Here is a 21052-nt window from a genome sequence, read left to right as displayed (position 1 = left end):
GGAAGGAAGGAAAAGCAAGCTCTAAAAAAACAATACAGGCGTCAATGTGATGAGGATCTAATAGGCTTTTGATCCATTCACAAATGACTGACAGGAGCTACTCAGACAGCTACAGAGCTAGGAAAGTCTGCACCTAAAGCTTCAACCATAGACTGTATTACCTAACTGGAGTCAACAGGACTCATGCACAGGACTGGCAACACACACACACACAGTTTATTTGCTGTGTTCCACCATCTTTTTATGGAAGAGAAGATACACTGGCAATTCTGAGGATATTTCTGACAGAGGAAATATCCTTAGGGATGGTTTCCACCATATATAAAATCCAGATTTAACCCTTTGCTGACTGCAGCACACAAAGGAAGAAAGACGGAGTCCAATATATACTGTACATTCCCACGACTGTGCTGTTACATCCCTGTCTCAATACGAGTTGGGTGTAATACCTATGAACAGCACTGATCTCTGTTATTCTGCATGTTCAAAGGGAAACTTAACTTCACTCCAATCGTCTGAAGCAACACACACACTCGCTCTCTCATCACAAACACCCTCTTGAAAGTAGGTTAACGTCTCAGAATCCATGGGGGAAAGTGGGAATAGGAGAAGAATTATCGTAGCAGTGTATGTCGAGCCTCAAGATTTCATACCATGCAGCTTTTAAAAGACATGCTTTGTATTGTTGCTGGGCGGGTTTGAACATTTCTGAAGGCAAAATAGCATTACCATGAGAAAACATGTTTACACAATAGTGCCCAAATGAGTTTATATTTATTCCATACTGTAAACATGGTGTTGTCTTGTCTCATTTATGAAACTGCTGTGTGTGCAGTTTGTATGGAATAGTATAGCTTCTGTATTGATCACTAAGACAATATAGCACAGTGTGTGTGTGTGTGTGTGTGTGTGTGTGTGTGTGTGTGTGTGTGTGTGTGTGTGTGTGTGTGTGTGTGTGTGTGTGTGTGTGTGTGTGTGTGTGTGTGTGTGTGTGTGTGTGTTTCAGTTCTGTCTCCTTGTCGTTAACTTTCGGGAGGTTTCTGGCCTGTCAGCTCTGAGATTAGGGGCCTGACAGACTACAGGGAAATCTCTCTCTCTTTGTTGATTCCTCCACTATTGCACAATATGTTGTTCACATTGTTGTTATAAAAAAGCACAATTGAATCTGCCAGTACATAGTCAACCTGGCATCCATTAAAAAGGGCATGCTACAGTAGCATACTAAATAACAAAATGATGTCATGTCTGTGGTGTCAAAAAGTCACACGTCATCAACATGGAATGGCAACAAAACACAAACTAAATGTACTACTCAACAATAGAAAATACACAAACTACAAACTTCACCAAGATAAATGAAGACAAACACTATCATAACTGACACAAGCACAACTGCAGCGCTATGAAGTAGAACGTTCCATGCCAACATTTGTTATTTTACAATGTTTTTTTAACACAACCGTAGGATGTCGTCGCTGATAGGTGGCTAAACATCAGTCATCTATGCCCCAACAAAGAACAAGTGTCCTAGGAACTGAATTAACAGTCACAAACAGTTACTAGCACAGAACGGCTCCGAAACTTTAGCTGGGTCGTGTCTATGAACCCAAATTAGTAGAAGTTAATGATGTTAAATGAAAAGAGAACAGGTGGCAAAAAGAAGCAGGTATCTGCCCCCCAGGCCAGGATTTTAAGCCTATGTCATAGACTTGGATTAATTTGCTTTGCAAATGAACAGCAACTGGTACAGAACAACAGACAAGGAGTTAATAGACGGTGAGATTAGGGAAAAAACATGAGCAGCACTACAAAACATGGGTTGGGTTTATACCTGTCTGTCTATGTGATAATGTCCATACTGAAAAGTTGAAAAGAAAAATGGTTAAAGTAACAGTGACAAACTTATTTCAAACAAACTGGTACGTTTCATTTCAGTGATTTTTGTAATGCTTTTTCCACAACCAACATTTCACACGTCGACATATTGAGTTACACACGTTCTTTGAGCTCTTGAACTAAAAGGAGTAGTTGTGTGACTTTGCAAAATCACAATGAACTAGCTACACAACTTGGGTTGTGGCCCGGTCTCAATGCATCATACTAATGCCCTTGATCACTCTTCCTCCTGAACTTCGATCAATGAGTCCACTCTAATCCATGCCACGTGTCTCCTTCTGCCCTGCCCTGCTATGACTGATGTGGAGTAGCTTGGTGTATAATGGCTGCCGTGCGTCACCCAGGGTCCTGTTCATTAGGGAACCAAACAGGAGAAAATGGACTTGGACACCTAGAGTTACACAAACTGTAATGCTGCCCCAATAAACACGACCCTGGTTGGTGCTTCTACTCATTGGTTACCACTATACATCACTAACCAGACAGTGGGACCCCAATAGACTACAGTTGGGCTACAATGGCTGACAACAGTATTTTCTGAAAATGTTGAATTGAAGCAAACTTTAATGGATTGAGGACTGTCCCATTCAATTAGTTTCTTTTGGTTTTACATAAGGTCATTCTTAGAAAAGCAAAGGTGTGGTTGATTGTCCAAGGAGGGACGCTCATGAATGAGAGGGGTGTCCCCAAAATTGGGGTGTGCCTCAAACATGTAGGCCTGGTGCAATTGCACATGGGTAATGTAACCTACCCACCTGGCCCAGCCTTGCTGCCTCATTGGATATGGATGTCTCCTTCCATCCCACCTACACCTGTCCTACTCATTTGTGTTTCTTTCATAAATTTGGTAGGCTACCAATAACTATGTACTTTGTTTTGTTATTTTGGCAGAATTGATTGACCATGCAGTTTAGCAAACTTTCAGTGAACAGTTAGTTCAAACAGCATTTGTAGATTAAGACAAACAAGGCTAAATTAAACATCTATTCTTCCTTTTTCATGGAATTGTGGTGGCAAATAACATTTACTTATATTGAAATAAGTATTTTAATCAATATGTATTAGTGGAGAAGTAACGAGGAACCTATGCTATTAAGTTGATTAAGAGATTTCACGTCTAGCATAAAAATACACTATATAGACAAAAGTATGTGGACACCCCTTCAAATAAGTGGATTCGGCTATTTCTGCCACACCCGTTGCTGACAGGTGTATAAAAATTGACCACACAGCCATGCAAACGCCATAGACAGTGACTTTCAATGTTGCACAGTCATAGGATGTCACCATTCCAACAAGTCAGTTTGTCACATTTCTGTCCTGCTAGAGCTGCCCCAGTCAACTGTAAGTGCTGTTTATCGTGAAGTGGAAACGTCTAGGAGCAACAACGGCTCAGCCGCGAAGTGGTAGGCCACACAAGCTCACCGGACGGGACCTCTTAGTGCTGACGCACGTAGCGCGTAAAAATTGTATTTAAAAAAAAATAATCCTTGGTTTCAACATTCACTACCAAGTTCCAAGCAACGTCAGCACAAGAACTGTTCGTCGGGAGCTTCATGAAATGGGTTTCCATGGCCGAGCAGCCGCACACAATCCTAAAGATCTCCATGTGCAATGTCAAGCGTCGGCTGGAGAGGTGTAAAGCTCACCGCTATTGGACTCTGGAAACGCGATCTCTTATGTAATGAATCACGCTTCACCATCTGGCAATCCAACGGACAAATCTGGCTTTTGCGGATGGCAGGAGAACGCTACTTGCCCCAATGCATAGTGCCAACTGTAAAGTTTGGTGGAGGAATAATGATCAGGGGCTGGTTTTCATGGTTCGGGCTAGGCCCCTTCGTTCCAGTGAAGGGTAATCTTAACACTACAGCATACAATGACATTCTAGATGATTCTGTGCTTCCAACTTTGTGGCAACAGTTTGGGAAAGGCCCTTTCCTGTTTCAGCATGACAATGCCCCCGTGCACAAAATGAAGTCCATATAGAAATGGTTTGTTGAGATCGGTGTGGAAGAAATTGGCTGGCCTGCACAGAGCCCTGACCTCAACCCCATCAAACACCTTTGGGATGAATTGGAACGCGGACTGCGATCCAGGCCTAATCGCCCAACATCAGTACCCGACCTCACTAATGCTCTTGTGGCTGAATGGAAGCAAGTCCCTGCAGCAATGTTCCAACATCTAGTGGAAAGCCTTCCCAGAAGGAGGGGGGGGGGGGGGGGGCTCCATATTAATGCCATGATTTTGAATGAGATGTTCTACAAGCAGGTGTCCACATACACTACATGACCAAAAGTATCTTCATGCTTAATCGATGCATAATCATGTGCATAATGAGACCCATACACCGTAGCTACTAGCTACTGTTGTGAAGAAAAAACATGTATGGGCCTGTTTATATAGGTTGGACTACATGTTGAAAACAACGACTATATCCATCCTCTCAAAGCCACACCAATAAAGAGGATGGAACAAAGAGACTATTATTTTGGGTGTATTTTCTCAAAACGATAAGCAAATAGTATAGTTTAACTAGCCGACAGGCCAAACAACTTTAAAGTGCAATTTAATCATCCTATTTTATTTAGTATATAAAAATGTGTTTATTCAAGATTTATTTTACTCTATAGGCAGACTACGGAGAAATAGCCTAGGCTATTTTTAGGCTGCATAATTTGCCAAATTGTGCGTTGCTGCTGATTCCATGGTAGTAAGGTTGCACTTAATATAAAATAAGAAGCGACTTTCTGGGGATGGGATGTGCCCAAGCCTGACTGTAAAAAAAGGTGTGCCTGACAAATAGCCTAGTAATTGTATCCCATTTGATAAGTTCATAAACTACCATACAACTTTTACTAAGCATAGATGTTTGGAAAGGACATGGAAAATGTTTCCATTTGTGTTATGGTTATTCCCGAAGACTCCAAGTCACGACAACGTTGAGGAAGAAAGATCGCGTAGTTTCTCGATCCTAGCCATTCGTATGCTTTTTTACATGCCAAAGATTTAAAACCCCAACAGAAAAGTTTTTTAGGGATACTCCATCCTCAAGATAATTATCATAGGCATTACACATCTCATTGGAGCAAGATCCTTACCGTTAGATCGTCTGACAATATTTTCTAAAAAAGTGTTTTGAGGGGCTACAAGTCCTCTCCTTCCTCCGGCCATCCTGGTTCGTCATTCAGTCGTCCGTGTGTGGAAGCGGTCGGTGCTGTCAGCAAAACTATAACTCCAGACGTCTGTCTTCATGGTCCCTTTTATCTGTACGGAGTGAGTGAGCTTTAGATAAAGAGCTCGTCTATAGCTGCTACTGCTACACACTTCTCACAGTCGCTGGCTGCGCTTCCCCTGTCTAGCAAGCGCCTACAACACGTCAGGACGCGCATAGGGAATTATCCTCCGTGCTTGTATGAGCGCAGCGGCGCGCCTGACTGGTGGTCCACGGGCTTTTGTGGTTCTTCATTCAAACTCCGAGTGCCATCTGCCGGTGATATATGACAGTGATTCTGAACCCTCTCCTCGGGGACCCCCAGCCGTTCCATGTATTTGATCTATTCCAGAGCTAGCGCACCTAATTGTACTTGTCAAGTCATTATCAAGCTCTTGACTAGGCGAGTTAGTTGGGGCAATTCAGGGCTACACCAAAATTGTGAAACGTCTGGAGATCGCTGAGGAGAGGTTTGAGAACCACTGATATATGGTATACCATCATGAAAGAACCATATTATACATCCACTAGAAAAGGGGTTTCCCAAACTCGTTCCTGACCCCCAGGTACACATTTTGGTTTATGACCTAGCACTACACAGATGATTCAAATAATCAGATCTTGATGTTGGTTATTTGAATTAGCTGTGTAGTGCTCAAGCAACAAAAAAAAGTGTAACGGGGCCCCAGGACCCAAGTTTGGGAAACAAATCAAATCAAATTTTATTGGTCACATACACATTGTTAGCAGATGTGTAGTGGAATGCTTGTGCTTCTAGTTCCGACCGTGCAGTAATATCTAACAAATAATCTCACAATTTCACAACTACCTTATACACACACGAGTGTAAAGGAATTAATAAGAATATGTACATATAAATATATCGATGAGCGATGGCTGAACGGCATAGGCAAGATGCAGTAGATGGCATAGAGTACAATATATACATATGAGATGAGTAATGTAGTGTATGAAAACATTATATAAAATGGCATTGTTTAAAGTGACTAGTGATACATTTATTACATCCAATTTTTTATGATTAAAGTGGCTAGAGATTTGAGTTAGTTTGTTGGCAGAAGCCACTTAATGTTAGTGATGGCTGTTTAACAGTCTGATGGCCTTGAGATAGAAGCTGTTTTTCAGTCTCTCGGTCCCAGCTTTGATGCACCTGTACTGACCTTCTCCTGACACCACACTCCCGAGGGCCCTCACCTCCTCCCTGTAGGCCATCTCGTCGTTGTTGGTAATCATGCCTACCACTGTAGTGTCGTCTGCAAACTTGATGATTGAGTTGGAGGCGTGCATGGCCACGCAGTCATGGGTGAACAGGGAGTACAGGAGGGGGCTGAGAACGCACCCTTGTGGGGCCCCAGTGTTGAGGATCAGCGGGGTGGAGATGTTGTTTCCTACCCTCACCACCCGGGGGCGGCCCTTCAGAAAGTCCAGGACCCAGTTGCACAGGTCGGGGTTGAGACCCAGGGTCTCGAGCTTAATGACGGGTTTGGAGGGTACTATGGTGTTAAATGCTGAGCTGTAATTGATGAACAGCATTCTTACATAGGTATTCCTCTTGTCCAGATGGGTTAGGGCAGTGTGCAGTATGATTAAGTCATCTGTGGACCTATTGGGGTGGTAAGCAAATTGGAATGGGTGTCAGGTAGGGTGGAGGTGATATGATCCTTGACTAGTCTCTCAAAGCACTTCATGATGACGGAAGTGAGTGCTACGGGGCAATAGTTGATAGTTACCTTAGCTTTTTTGGGAACAGGAACAATGGTGGCTCTCTTGAAGCATGTGGGAACAGCAGACTGGGATATTTATTTGATTGAATATGTCCTAAACACACCAGCCAGTTGGTCTGCGCATGCTCTGAGGACGCGGCTAGGGATGCCGTCTGGGCCGGCAGCCTTGCGAGGATTAACATGTTTAAATGTTTTACTCACGTTGGCTGCGGTGAAGCAGGTTTTGGTAGCGGGCCGTGTCAGTGGCACTGTATTGTCTTCAAAACTAGCAAAGAAGTTGTTTAGTTTGTCAGGGAGCAAGACATCAGTGTCCGCGACAGGGCTGGTTTTCTTTTTGTAATCCGTGATTGACTGTAGACCCTGCCACATGTGTCTTGTGTCTGAGCCGTTGAATTGTGACTACTTTGTCTCTATACTGACGCTTAGCTTGTTTGATTGCCTTGCGGAGGGAATAGCTACACTTTTTGTATTCGGTCATGTTTCTGGCCCCCTTGCCATGATTAAAAGCAGTGGTTCGCGCATTAAGTTTTGCACGAAGGCTGCCATCAATCCACGTTTTTTGGTTGGGGAAGGCTTTAATAGTCACCGTGGGTACCATGCACCTTTGAGAGTGAAATGGGCCTTTTTTTGTACAAGTTGTGGGTCTATTTTCATTGTAAACTGTTTAAACACATTCTGAAAAATCATTGTCAGGTACGCCAGTGGTTCTCAAACCTCTCATCGGGACAAAAAGCCGTTCCGTGTAGGCTACTAGAACTACTCCAGAGCTTGCACACCTGATTCAACTTGTCAACTGATCATCAAGAGCTTTAATAGGTGAATCACATGAGCTAGTGTAGCAGATGGGAGCTGGAAATACACTCCTCAGCCTGAAGTGTCTCCACTTGCGCTGCCCAAAGCTAGCTTTGCAGTGGCACGAATGGGTAAGATGCTTCAGGAGGGCAGACACGTTTGTGAGGCAGAGGTGTTGGGTTTGAGCTGAATCAAGAGGAAGTGGCACACTAAGCAAGCAGCATGGCATCCTTTACACTAGTTCAGGCCTACAACATAATTGTAAAACATCTGGGGGTACCAAAGGAGAGGTTTGAAACCCACTGATGTATGCACAAGACCATTTGAAATGTATTATGAAGCAAAGAACAGGTTGTTTTTAAATCAGAGCTTGCTTTATAGACAATTTCCAACACTCCATAGTTCATATACATTACATACATTACACACCGGAGTCAACATGCATGCCCATCCCCCCACACAAAGTCAATACTTCCTCCTCATTAACTGGACCATGTCTTGGTTGTGTTGAGGTGACTTAGATGATCCGCAACATATTTATGTTCTGGAAACTTTTGAAACTTGGTCTCCTTAATTTTGAGCCAGTTCTGTGCTCGGCGCTCAGCGGCGTGTCCTCGCTCCTGCTCTGTGGTCATGTATGGCCGGGAGATCCAATACTCATTCTCTGCCTCGCGTTCCAGGTGCACCAGCATGTTGCGTTTCATCTGCCAGGTGACGGCACGCGGCCGGCGGTACTTCCCGATCCACTGCTTCCCAGAGATGCCTTTCCTCAGCAGGGCCATGGTGAGGAACATTGTGAAGGATGGGGGTTCTTCTCAGAAAGTCGTGGATTTATAGGCTACAACATGATAGAAACAGAGAAAAATGTGGGTATTGGCTCCATCTTACAGGAGAGGAACATTGATCACTAGCTAGGTGGTAGTGGCAAAACAATGGAGGGAATTTCATCATTGGAATAAAATGTAATTCCCTCTGAAATGTTATCTTAAAAAAAATAAAAAAATAAAGAAGTTACATTTTACAATTTAACGTGAGTCATTTAGCAGGCTCTGACTTACGGTAGTGAGTTTTCTAATGGATGTATAATATAATTATTTTCGTATAGCCACACGGAACCATATTACATTTGGCAAACTATAAAATTACTAGAGATATATGGGTATACTCTTCCAAAACCCTGGAATATTTTAGAAATACAAATGCCATAAAAAATGTCAAACAGAACCGCGCTTGCACAGGAGCTGTCCCTCTATCCTTGACAAAAAACAGCGCATCTGCAGCTAATTTACATTTGGTTGAACAACAATTATTATGGACAGGTCTGTCCCATTTTCAGACTAATCAGAGTATATAATTTTACGAGTGAAACCCCAAATAATTTATCAAATCATTGACGCGATAAGTATAACTAGCTGTGTTCATTATCAAAGTAAATGCTACTAGCTAGTTGGTAGCATTAGCCTGGCTAGCTACTACAAACGCGTTACAAAATGAATTTATTAGAAAATTATCCTCGCTCCATTTCATTTTGATTACCTGTCAGTTATCAAATACAAATCCAGCAATATTGATGTTGTCTTCATGTAATTCGTGCAAAACGTGACCCCCAGTCGGTTTGAAAGACATTTCCTTCTTCCGCGAATTCTACGGTATACAGGAGGAATCAAACCATTTCACATGTAATGAGGATTCCATTCCAGCTGGAGGCGCCATTATACAGAGTTGGTTACAAGACCACAGAAACAGTCATCCAGTTGTTTCATCAGAGACGGAATGTTTTCAAACCTCTGGTTTCATATGTTTTGTTATGATAAGTTAAGGCATTTGTACCAATCAAATGTCATGTTCTTCAAAATCAATGCCTTTAGAAAGCTGCTCAAATCTAATCTGCTAAAATAGGAAAGTAAGGTAATTGCAAAGTAGGTATGTGTTGCAGTAGCCAAATCCTATCCTTACCCTATTTTGTGTGTTTACTTTCTGAATGAGCAAGCAACTCATGATGATTGTAAACCCATATTGACCTGATGGTACAAAGTTCACATTGAATAGATGGGAGTATAAAAGCAAGTCTATTTAAGTGACTGCCACTTTAAACGCTGTGAAGGTATTAGCATTAGGTCCTGTCCAGTGTGATTGCAAAGCAACCCAGTGAGCTGTGAGAATAAAAAAGGAAAAAAGCTCCTGCCAAGTTCTGTAAAGAAAGCCGTGCCCGGTGAGATCCCTGTTTCTGTGACTCCCTTTTTCCCGCCCCCCTGATTCCTCTCTTTTCCCGCTCCCCTGATTCCTCTCTTTTCCTGCTCCCCTGATTCCTCTCTTTTCCCGCTCCCCTGATTCCTCTCTTTTCCTGCTCCCCTGATTCCTCTCTTTTCCTGCTCCCCTGATTCCTCTCTTTTCCTGCTCCCCTGATTCCTCTCTTTTCCTGCTCCCCTGATTCCTCTCTTTTCCTGCTCCCCTGATTCCTCTCTTTTCCTGCTCCCCTGATTCCTCTCTTTTCCTGCTCCCCTGATTCCTCTCTTTTCCTCTCCTCCCAGCCCCCCTCTTATACTGAGAATAGAGAAGGAACTGGGACGCATCTGGACAACTGGAAATTAATCTGGAGAGACACAAGTCAATCACACTAAGGTAAGGAAAACCTAATCATTCAACAAGATCACAGGCTGAAAAGTTTCAGAAGTTTTAGTCTTGTGACTTTTTGATTATTCTAATAGGGTTTTCATGTGACAATCCCATGCAAACAGACCTTTGATAATGCAGGGTTTTTACATTGTGATAGGCTACTGTAGCAGAAGAGAATGGGGTACAATATTCTATTAACCATTTTTCATTCACCACTTTAGGAGCTTTAATGCACGTACAGTAGGTCACTGCACAGAGCTCTGCTACAGTTACCTCATAATATGGTCTAAATAATGTTTTCTCACTTTGTTTGGCCATAGGCAGGGAAAGTGTTTTGGCATAGGCAGGGAAAGTGAAGGGAAGCCTGATTGTATGGTATATCTGCCTTCAATCATCATATCATAGTCACTTCCCTTTCACACGTCATGGTGCATTGTATCCAGTGCCATTTTATATCTAACTTGGGTTTTCCTGCTGTCTCCTGCAGATTTACGAGGGGTGTGCCTGCCTGGCTGGCACAGCAGCAAAGTTAATCTCTAAGTGTGCACAGAGGGACACATCTCCTTAACAACATGCAGCATTGACAAAATACTTTCACTCTCCTGGTTTTCACAGCTGTTGTGGACTCCACCTGCACCCACCTCTGTTTCTAGATGCTCTGACATCTCTGAATACCGACAAGGAGGAAGACCTGTGTCCAGCAAGACCGGCCAGCAAGATGGATGAATTCTCTACCAGCAACACAGACGGGACAGAGACATGTGCCAAGGAGATAGATCATGGGACTGTGAGGCCCAGGGGCTCACATGGGGACCAGCAGAGAGTTAAAGTTAAACTCCAGTCTGATAACACAGATGCACCGCCACCACTACCGGATAAACAGTCCAGCAATGGCTGCGGTGCAGTGGAGTCTCTGGATGCTGGATCGAGGCAGAGAGAGTGTGTGACTGTGCCTGCCAGTAAACCTTCGGGTTGCTGCTGTAACGCAAGCCCCAGGAAGGGCCTTGGGCCTTGTGTACTGTGCTGCAGCCAGATCACAGACGTTTGCAAGGACCCTGACAGTAACACTGCAGTCCAGAGAGCAGTGATTTCACCTCAGACGTACACAGCTGATAAAACAGGATATGTTACACAGAGCATTGTAGGTACTGTAGTGCATCGCGACACAGATGTACGCAGGAGTGTCATGGAGTTGGAGTCACAGGAGTTGTCTCCTCTGTGTAATGCAAGGACACTATCAGGTGGGGGCAGTAACAAGAACTGGTTTCAGGGCTTGCTCTACCCTGGTACCTCCTTAGGTTATGATAGAGGCAAGGAGGCTGTAGGGGGCAAGGTGTCAGGCTCAGAATCCTCAATGTCCTCAGTGCCATCTTCCCCAGGAGTCACTACGGGCAGCTTCGCCTTCTGTCTGGTGGAGGAGGTGACATCATCAACAGTCGCCGACACCAGCTTTGCCAATAGACTCAGAGATGGGCACATCAGCCCAGAGGGCAAAGCCAAAACTAAAATGTGCTCTATATTGGCACTCCTTCCCACCAGCCCTCCCAAAAGCCCCACGGCTTTAAAGATGGCCTCAGACAATGGGTTAGGATTTGACTGCGAGACTGAGGATAACTTTTCATATAATACGCAAGAGCGTTCGACGGTCCTGGTCCGTAGGTTCTTGAGGGAAAACCAGAGGGTGAAGAAGTCGATGTGTACAGGAACCAGGGCTATCATCAGGACGTTACCCAGAGGGAGGATCGGTGAGGAGGCGTGGAACACTGTCTGCAGAAGGGAGCCCCTCCAGGTGTGGGATGAGGATGACCACCAAACTTCTGGTGGATACAGCCGATTGAGTGGATACAGTGGAGACAGTTCAACCTCTCAGAGTCTACATCTGCAAGTGTGTAAACTTCTCCTTGGAAAAACAGGAGACTTGTTATTTGAGGTAAGAGCATATACGCAGTTGGCTTTAGTGGTTCCATTGAGCAAAACTGTGTCACTTTTACTTTAAAACTACTTTGGAAAATTCCTAGACTACACTGGACTACACACACCTAGACCATACACACACAAACACATGCACGGCGTGTTTCAGAAAGGAAACGTGTGTAAAAAAAAAAATGATACAGTGCTACACTATGTAGTGTGAGCCAAAACTCAGGTTGACGTATTTTGGGATGAATCTTGTTTTGGAGGCATAGCTGAGTGATTTCCACTAGATGGGCCAGTGGTAATGTAAAAATAAATGTATGAATTTGTTGTTGTTGTTCCTTTTTTGGTCTTAATTTAAGGTTAGGGTTAGGCATAAGGTTATCAGTTTGCTTAAGGTTAGGGGTAGGTTTCACATCTGATTGCATGACTTTGTAGCGACTTCCCTGCAGAGCTGCCTCCAGTACATGAGTCATCCCAATAAAAGCCAACCTGCAGCCAAAACTCACTGCGCTGCAGTGGCAATGGGGGTTGGGGCAGCCGAGTAGGAGAGCAAAGGGGAGGGGTGGTTAAGTGTCACCATATTCCTTATATAGTGCACTATTTTTGACCAGAGCCTTATGGGCCCTAGTCAAAAGTAGTGCACTATAAAGGCAATAGGGTGCCATTTGTGACACAGCTACAGCGTCTGGGCTGCTCTGCACTAGTGGGTACACACCCAATGGAAAAGTTAGGCTACACCATTACATCACAATCACTTGGCAGATGGTTACAATCTCAACAATGCAAAACAAATACAGTCAGTGGAAAACAAAGCACTCACGCTCCAGAGTTTGTTTTTAAGGTACTGCCGAGTCAAAAACATCAAGCTTCAGGAGAAATAAAAGGAACAACTTGCATACTTGGCCTACTTATAGCTTCAACCTGTGGTAATTGTTTGGTAGGTAGACCCAGAGTAGGTGAAAACAGTCACAGCCTATTGAAAGAAGAACCTGTCATATAAGGATGATTAGAGAGAACTGAGAGATGAGGGGATGGTCTGTCTTCAGTCCTCTTTACACCTTCACCAGGAATCATGAGAGATGAGGGGATGGTCTGTCTTCAGTCCTCTTTACACCTTCACCAGGAATCATGAGAGATGAGGGGATGGTCTGTCTTCAGTCCTCTTTACACCTTCACCAGGAATCATGAGAGATGAGGGGATGGTCTGTCTTCAGTCCTCTTTACACCTTCACCAGGAATCATGAGAGATGAGGGGATGGTCTGTCTTCAGTCCTCTTTACACCTTCACCAGGAATCATGAGAGATGAGGGGATGGTCTGTCTTCAGTCCTCTTTACACCTTCACCAGGAATCATGAGAGATGAGGGGATGGTCTGTCTTCAGTCCTCTTTACACCTTCACCAGGAATCATGAGAGATGAGGGGATGGTCTGTCTTCAGTCCTCTTTACACCTTCACCAGGAATCATGAGAGGATGGTGATGTCTGTGTTGACTTTTAAGGAATGTATTTTTCTCAGGACCCCAATGGAAAAATGCCTTTGGGCTTTATTGTGTTTTATCCTCAATTCTTTCATGTAAAGTTGTTAAAACATGACAGTGTGTACAGTGGTCCAACACAGTAAAGAGTTATGAGTACATTCCTAAAAGGGGGAATGTTATGAGTACATTCCTAAAAGGGGGAATGAGGAGTGGCATGAGCTCAGAGAGGGTTATGATGCAGTCTAGTCTGGGATTCAAACGACAACAAAGTGGGCCCCCTGCCACTTTTGGAGACAAATGTTTTAGAAAAGTATTTACCAATCACAGATTGCCCCTTTAGAAGTCAGTAAACCTCGGAGAATGGACTGCAGACCTTCTCATTCTGTACTTATTCTGCAGCAGGAATAGACTCTTCGCTGCTGGTAATAATACAGTGGATTAGACTGCCACCTAGTGGTATGATATAAATTGTTACTGCTCACTTAAACCCTTGGCACAGAGAAGTGTCCAATCTAATCTGGAAAACACTGATGTTTGCTCCAGTCCAAGCAATAACACACCTGATTCAAATTATCAATAAATGATAGTCTGTAATAAATACTTTATTATTTGAATTAGGGTAAATGAATTGCTCTCCTTTTGAAAATAAATTGCATGGCCGATTGAACTGACAGCCGAAGAGATGAAATGAACTGCAACTGTTGTTGTACAATAGGTATTTGTACTGAAGCACCGTGGTCTCAGCAGAAAATAAGACTCTAAGATCCTTGTTAAGTCATTTCTGTAGAAAATAATACCAGAATCTGCTTCAGTGATCAGGGTTAAAAGAGGTAATTTCAAGGTTGACTGAACTCATTAGTGTGGGTCAGGGATGAAGACAATTCAGGGAATTTCAGAGGGGAAAATCAGCTCATGAAGGGAAAAAATTGCCATTTAAAATAGCAGTCATGGTAATTGAATAAACAATGTGATTGGTAACTGTGTGTGTGTGTGTGTAAAGGACCTCACGCTGCTTGCTTAGCGGGTACCGCTTCCTCCTGAGTCAGCTCATACCAAGGCTCGAACCCATTACCCCTGCCTTGCTAACACACATAACCACCCTCCTGATGCGTCTTCTCATTCGCACCACAGAAAAGCTAGCTTTTGCGGGCCATTTCAGGCTAAGGAGTGATTTTCATGTGCGTGTGTGTGCATGCCTGTGTGTGTCCTGTGTGAGTCTTCTCTTGAGTGCACTCACTGCCGACCTAACGTGATAGCATAAGGCTTTGTTTACACAATACAGAGATTTTCACGCATCACCCAAACTGCAGTGGTTAGAGTAGAAGAGCAACGGTGATGTGTTTTATATAGAAGGGTCATGTTCTCCTAATAACTCCTCCTACTGATGTGAAGTCCCCCCCCCCCCCTCTCTCTCCTCTTAGGTTTCAGACATGCTCTTTCTCTTCTGTCTCAAACATATCTCTCTCCTCTCTTCCTCTCTCTACAAACTGGAACATACGGACGTGACATGGCTATTGCAGATGTACTGACTTTCTCTAATTGTGGAGGCTGTATTACATTAGGCATGATTTTCTAATGTAAGTCAAAATATATTTTCTCTGTCATTCAGATGGTTTATTCAATGAACGCAGTAGCACTAGTACTTAACTGACTTTTCTATCAAATGATGCATACTATCATCTTAGTTATTCGTATCAGTGGTGACCGCTCACGGTAGAGTATGATTGTGTTCCTGATGGTAAATGCGGGTCCTATTTGTCTCTCTTCAGACAGCTTGACTCTGTTCAACTGTTAGGTAAAACCCTACAAGATAGGCAGAGTGTTGCTTGTGGCGGTATATCTTATAGTGTTACAAGAGTTCCATACATGATCTTGTGGCACAACTATCATTTCAGATGGTTTCATTACAAACATGCAGTACAGTATATTACATGCATCCTTGTGACAAGTGCTGTAGTGTTATAGTCTATGAAAGGCTCTATGGATGGCTGAAGTGATACCGAAACCTTAACAAGATTATATTGCAGAGGGATGTGTATCCCTGGTTTGGTGTAATATGGCAGAATAGTTTCTAGCCAATGTATAGACTGTACACATATGGATTAAGTGTATCAGGTTCACGGCCAACATCTGCAGCAACCTTCCACAATTTGACAAAAACATATTTTTTATTTAAGATATTGAGCCCTACTGAAGGTCTCTTTTACAAATGTGCCCTGTATGTACAACATAATATACACATTATACCCAAGCTATATATAGCTTGGGTATAATGCTATATATATAGCATTAAAATACAAAAACACAGTCATGATAAGCACAAATAAAACATCACAAATCACCCAGAAAAACAAGTTACATTCCTCCACAAATAAGTCCCCAATCAATCCTTTAAATTGCCTGAACAGCTACAGAACATCAAGATTAAATGTATTAGGGTGTTCTCTCTCGTCCCACTTGACTAAATATGTGGTTTCGATTTCATTTCATTTAAACACATAGAAATGTATAAACTGACATGCGTTTTAAGCCATATAGAGTATGAAAGGTATTTGAGTAACACTGAACAGAGCTTATCAGTTGTTGATAGACAGTTTAGTTTACAGGTGGTAATAAACATTTATTACTATTTGACAGAAACTATTTTTTGTTATTGGTTTAGGCCTATAAATCATTGTACACAGGGTAGGGTAGGTTACTTTCTAAATGTAATCTGTTACAGTTACTGTCCAAAATTGTCATCAGTAACATTTAACATTTTAGTCATTTAGCAGACGCTCTTATCCAGAGCGACTTACAGTAGTGAATGCATACATTTCATACATTTTTTTTTACATACTGGTCCCCCGTGGGAATCGAACCCACAACCCTGGCGTTGCAAACACCATGCTCTACCAACTGAGCCACAACTTTTGGATTACCCAAACTCAGTAACGTAATCTGATTACATTCAGTTACTTTTAGATTACTTTCCCCTTAAGAGGTATTAGAAGAAGACAATGTATGTTACCAATTGAATGACATCTATTGCAGGATAAATCAGTGTTAAAGTTTATATAGCTGGCCATATATGGATGTTTAATTTTACATTATGGGTTGGTTATGTATGCTTCTTCTATACCACCACTTTCTAATACATACGATTCAATTATATCTTTACATTAAAAACCAATATCAGAATTCCAGTCATTCCAATAAATGTTATACCCCTTGATCTTCAAGAATAGGACTTGGAAATATGGAAGTAGATTAGGTAAATTGTTTTACCTGAGCATGACCCAAAAACTAAGGACTTATTTGTCACACCCTGATCTGGGTCACCTGTCCTTATGATTGTCTCCACCCCCTCCAGGTGTTGCTTTTTATCCCCGGTGTATATATCCCTGTGTTTCCTGTCTCTCTGTGCCAATTCATCTTGTTTGCCAAGTCAACCAGCGGTTTTCCTTGCTCCTATTTTTCCCAGTCTCTGTTTGTTTCTAGTCCTCCTGGTTTCGACCCGTGTCTGTCCTGACTCCAAACCCACCTGCCTGACCACTCTGCCTGTTCTGACTACCAGCCTGCCTATCCCCTTGTACTGTTTTGGACTTGGATCTGGTTTCTGACCCCTGCCTGGCTTGACCTCGAGACTGCCTATTGTCTGGTACTGTTTGGACTCTGACCTGGTTTATGAATTCTCACCTGTCCCCGACCTGCCTTTGCCTACTCCCTTTGTTATAATAAATATCAGAGCTCTACCATCTGCCTCCTGTGTCTGCATTTGGGTCTCGCCTTGTACCCTTATATTAGCCACCCCTCCTCGATATTTATGATTTTGTTGTCATGGAGGACTGATTCGGCTCATTGATTCGAGTTGAAAAAGAAATGCTGCACTCATGGAAGGGCATGCTTTGAACACTACTGAAAAGTGCTCAAAAGTGCTATTTACATGTAAAAAATGAATGCCATATGCTGCATTTGCCTATTGTTTACGTTTTTGTTGGTGACACTTTGATATATTGATAATATGTTGTTTAAAGTGAAAATCCACAGATGAAACAATAACAAAACGGATGCCCAGCCTCTGTTTTGGTTAAAGGCTGAGGGATGGGCCAGGAGAAATGTAACCACTCTCACACTCTCAGATTAATAGACAGAGCTATGGAAGCAAGGACTGACCATCCATGATATCAAATTATTGTTTTAACCCCATGTTATGAGGCTATACAGTGTTTGTTTACATTTACAATGTTTACGAACATTGGAATAAAACAAGCTTATATTTGGGGTTCTCATGTTGTAAATGACTGTTGTAGCTGGAAAGGCAGATTTTTAATGGAATATCTACATAGGTGTACAGAGGACCATAATCAGCAACCATCACTCCTGTGTTCCAATGGCACGTTGTGTTAGCTAATCCAAGTTTATCATTTTAAAAGGCTAATTGATCATTAGAAAACCCTTTTGCAATTATGATAGCACAGCTGAAAACTGTTGTCCTGATTAAAGAAGCAATACAACTGGCCTTTAGACTAGTTGAGTATCTGGAGCGTTAGCATTTGTGGGTTTGATTACAGGCTCAAAATGTCCAGAAACAAATAACAAACTTAAATTTGCGCCTTTTTTCAATTCTGATTTGAATTATATTGAGAAAACAGAGAAGTGTCAAAGATTTTTCTTTTGCAAACATCCTTTCTGAATTTAAAAGTAGTCGTCTCGTTTTTCGAAAGTATCTGTAATCTGATTACAATATTTTTGCTGGTAACGTAACGGATTACAGTTACCGTTTTTTTTGTAATCCCTTACATGTAATCCGTTACTCGCCAACCCTGATTGTACAATACTAGCAACAAGCTGAATGGGAAGTAGGCCTAGAACTTACTAGATATGTTTTTATATTGAAACTTTACAAATGTACAAGACCACATATAACAACAACACTAAATAACCAAGGCTTCCTCTCCTCATCTCCTGCATTCATCTTCTCTGATGTAAAAGAACTGGACTGGACCATTCTGACTGGTATATGCAAATACTAAGAAGATATCGCTCTCACCTTCCCTATGATCAGTACAGAATGGAGTGTAGATGAGGGAGGACACCACTATAGACAATTGCGTTGCACCCTATGATCATCTTCAAATCGACCAAAATCCTGAGCTTTGAGTGAAAATGACCAGATTTGAAGATACAATCATTTGACAAATGAGGTCCATTGACAGCCATTCTCTTAACATCTGTGGAAGCCTCTGGTCCAGCGCAGTGCATGCTGGGTCAGATTCATTAAGGGAAAACATTTTGAAATAGAAAACAAAAACAAGCTGTTCTTATTGGACAATTCCAAGTATAGTCCCTCCCCGTTTCAGTCCATTGTCTTCCGTTTGTTCCCTAATGAATACGACCCAGGGTTTTGGCTCTTACCAATGTGGCCTTGTCTCAAGGGCACAGATTGTATCTTACCTAGTTATTTTCTGATGATCTCATTTTGCTCTTTTGTAGGTTTGGCAACTGTGTGTGTTTTCTATACCTGTTCGCACCTTTCCCTGTAGGCTTTACAGACGCTCCCCACCTCTTGTTTGCAACCCTTCTAATTTAGTGTACCCTACACGCAAAACCCATGTCGAATTCCAGGTCTCTGGCAGCATTTGGAACTGCTGATTTGCGGTCAAGAATGTCAAGTTCATCTCAGCCTATGCTGCGCTTCAGACCCTTGACTTTTTGGCCCTGACGGAGACATGGATCCCCCAGAGAACACTTCTACTCCAGCTGCTCTCTCTTCATCTGACTATGTTTTCTCTCATAGTCCGAGAGCATCTAGTCGTCGCGGTGGTGGCACAGGGCTGCTCATTTCTCCTAAGTAGAGATGGTTTTTCTCCCTCACATTTCCTCCCTCACTCACGTGTCCATCTCCTCATTTGAATTCACTGTCACTCGTCTGCTCAAGCTTAACATTGATGTCATCTATCGCCCACCACTTGCTCTTAGAGAGTTCCTCAATGAGCTTGACACTTTGATAAATTCATTTCCGGACAATAGCTCACCACTCTTTGTACTCCCGATGTCTGCCTTCGTTTAATTTCTTTCCAACTTTCTTTCCCCTCCTTGCCTCTTTTAACCACTCCCTTTCCCAATCCCCTCCAACTCACAAGGCAGGCAATACTCTTGATCTCATCTTTACCAGAGGCTGTTTGCCTACTAATCTCACTGCAATTCCCCTTCAGGTCTCTGATCACTACTTTGTTTCCTTTTCTGTCTCCCTCTCCTCCAACCCTAGACACTCAGCCCCTACCCAGATGGTCTCCCTCTCCTCCAACCCTAACCACTCAGCCCCTACCCAGATGGTCTCCCTCTCCTCCAACCCTAACCACTCAGCCCCTACCCAGATGGTCTCCCTCTCCTCCAACCCTAGCCACTCAGCCCCTACCCAGATGGTCTCCCTCTCCTCCAACCCTAGACACTCAGCCCCTACCCAGATGGTCTCCCTCTCCTCCAACCCTAGCCACTCAGCCCCTACCCAGATGGTCTCCCTCTCCTCCAACCCTAGACACTCAGCCCCTACCCAGATGGTCTCCCTCTCCTCCAACCCTAACCACTCAGCCCCTACCCAGATGGTCTCCCTCTCCTCCAACCCTAGCCACTCAGCCCCTACCCAGATGGTCTCCCTCTCCTCCAACCCTAACCACTCAGCCCCTACCCAGATGGTCTCCCTCTCCTCCAACCCTAGACACTCAGCCCCTACCCAGATGGGCTCCCTCTCCTCCAACCCTAACCACTCAGCCCCTACCCAGATGGTCTCCCTCTCTTCCAACCCTAGACACTCAGTTCCTACCCAGATGGTCTCCCTCTCCTCCAACCCTAACCACTCAGCCCCTACCCAGATGGTCATGTGCCGTCGCAATCTTCACTCTCTCTCTCCCACTACTCACTCCTCTTCTATCCTATCATCTCTCCCTTCTGTTAAATCATTCTGTCTCCTGGTTTTGTCTCTTCAACCCTAGTCTCATCCTATGACTCGCACTGTCCCCATTCCTCCTGGCCGGCACGGCCCTCCCCTCCTGGTCCGTGGCTGAGTGACTCATTGCGAGCTTACAGAACAGGGATGCGGGCAGCTGAGTGAAAATTGAGAAAAACAAAACTTCCGGAGGACCTATCATCCTTTCACTCTCTCCTCTCTACCTTCTCTTCCTCTGTATCCACTGCTGAAGCCACTTTCTATCACTGTAAATTTCAAGCTTCCGCCTCTAACCCTAGGAAACTCTTTTCCACTTTCTCCTCCCTCCTTAATCCTCCTTAAGTTTGACGACATCTGCTCCTCATTCACTCAGCCTATTGAGTCCACTGGTCCCAGTCACACAGAACTACCCTACGCCTTGACCTCTTTCTCCCCTCTCTCTCCAGATGAAATCCTGCAACTAGTG

General features: G+C 43.4%; 3 protein-coding genes across 10 annotated transcripts in view; 1 reads left to right on the top strand and 2 right to left on the bottom strand.

Annotated features, from left to right (window-relative positions):
• The window catches only part of LOC106577203 (voltage-gated delayed rectifier potassium channel KCNH1), a 98427-nt gene extending 93123 nt beyond the window's left edge, over positions 1 to 5304 (bottom strand). For 2 of the 4 annotated variants that reach the window (XM_082964872.1, XM_082964873.1), the window contains exons 1-2: positions 4998 to 5304; positions 1832 to 1858 (exon numbers count right to left, since the gene is read on the bottom strand). In XM_082964872.1, the coding sequence (XP_082820998.1) occupies positions 1832 to 1858; positions 4998 to 5070 (100 nt within the window). In that variant the 5' untranslated portion in view covers positions 5071 to 5304. The remainder of the gene's footprint in view (positions 1 to 1831; positions 1859 to 4997) is intronic. The other 2 variants (XM_082964874.1, XM_014155101.3) reach the window with 1 other exon arrangement.
• A 2695-nt stretch (positions 5305 to 7999) lies between these two features.
• Positions 8000 to 9462, bottom strand: LOC106577204 (large ribosomal subunit protein mL63). Its single transcript, XM_014155102.3, has 2 exons — positions 9184 to 9462; positions 8000 to 8485 (listed from the first exon to the last, which is right to left on the bottom strand). The coding sequence occupies exon 2, from the start codon at positions 8439 to 8441 to the stop codon at positions 8130 to 8132; it is 312 nt and encodes a 103-aa protein (XP_014010577.1). The 5' UTR covers positions 8442 to 8485; positions 9184 to 9462; the 3' UTR covers positions 8000 to 8129.
• A 285-nt stretch (positions 9463 to 9747) lies between these two features.
• The window catches only part of LOC106577205 (1-phosphatidylinositol 4,5-bisphosphate phosphodiesterase epsilon-1), a 34453-nt gene continuing 23148 nt past the window's right edge, over positions 9748 to 21052 (top strand). For 2 of the 5 annotated variants that reach the window (XM_014155106.3, XM_014155103.3), the window contains exons 1-2: positions 9866 to 10269; positions 10751 to 12193. In XM_014155106.3, the coding sequence (XP_014010581.2) occupies positions 10982 to 12193 (1212 nt within the window). In that variant the 5' untranslated portion in view covers positions 9866 to 10269; positions 10751 to 10981. The other 3 variants (XM_045700997.1, XM_014155104.3, XM_014155105.3) reach the window with 3 other exon arrangements.

The sequence above is a fragment of the Salmo salar genome, chromosome 18, assembly GCF_965601325.2.
Source record: "Salmo salar chromosome 18, fSalSal1, whole genome shotgun sequence".
Taxonomy (NCBI): domain Eukaryota; kingdom Metazoa; phylum Chordata; class Actinopteri; order Salmoniformes; family Salmonidae; genus Salmo; species Salmo salar.
This window is presented reverse-complemented; position numbering and strand designations above follow the sequence as displayed.

What these genes read in the sequence shown, in the direction of transcription:
- LOC106577204 (XM_014155102.3), bottom strand. Translation starts at nt 8,441, where the DNA reads ATGTTCCTCACCATGGCCCTGCTGAGGAAAGGCATCTCTGGGAAGCAG.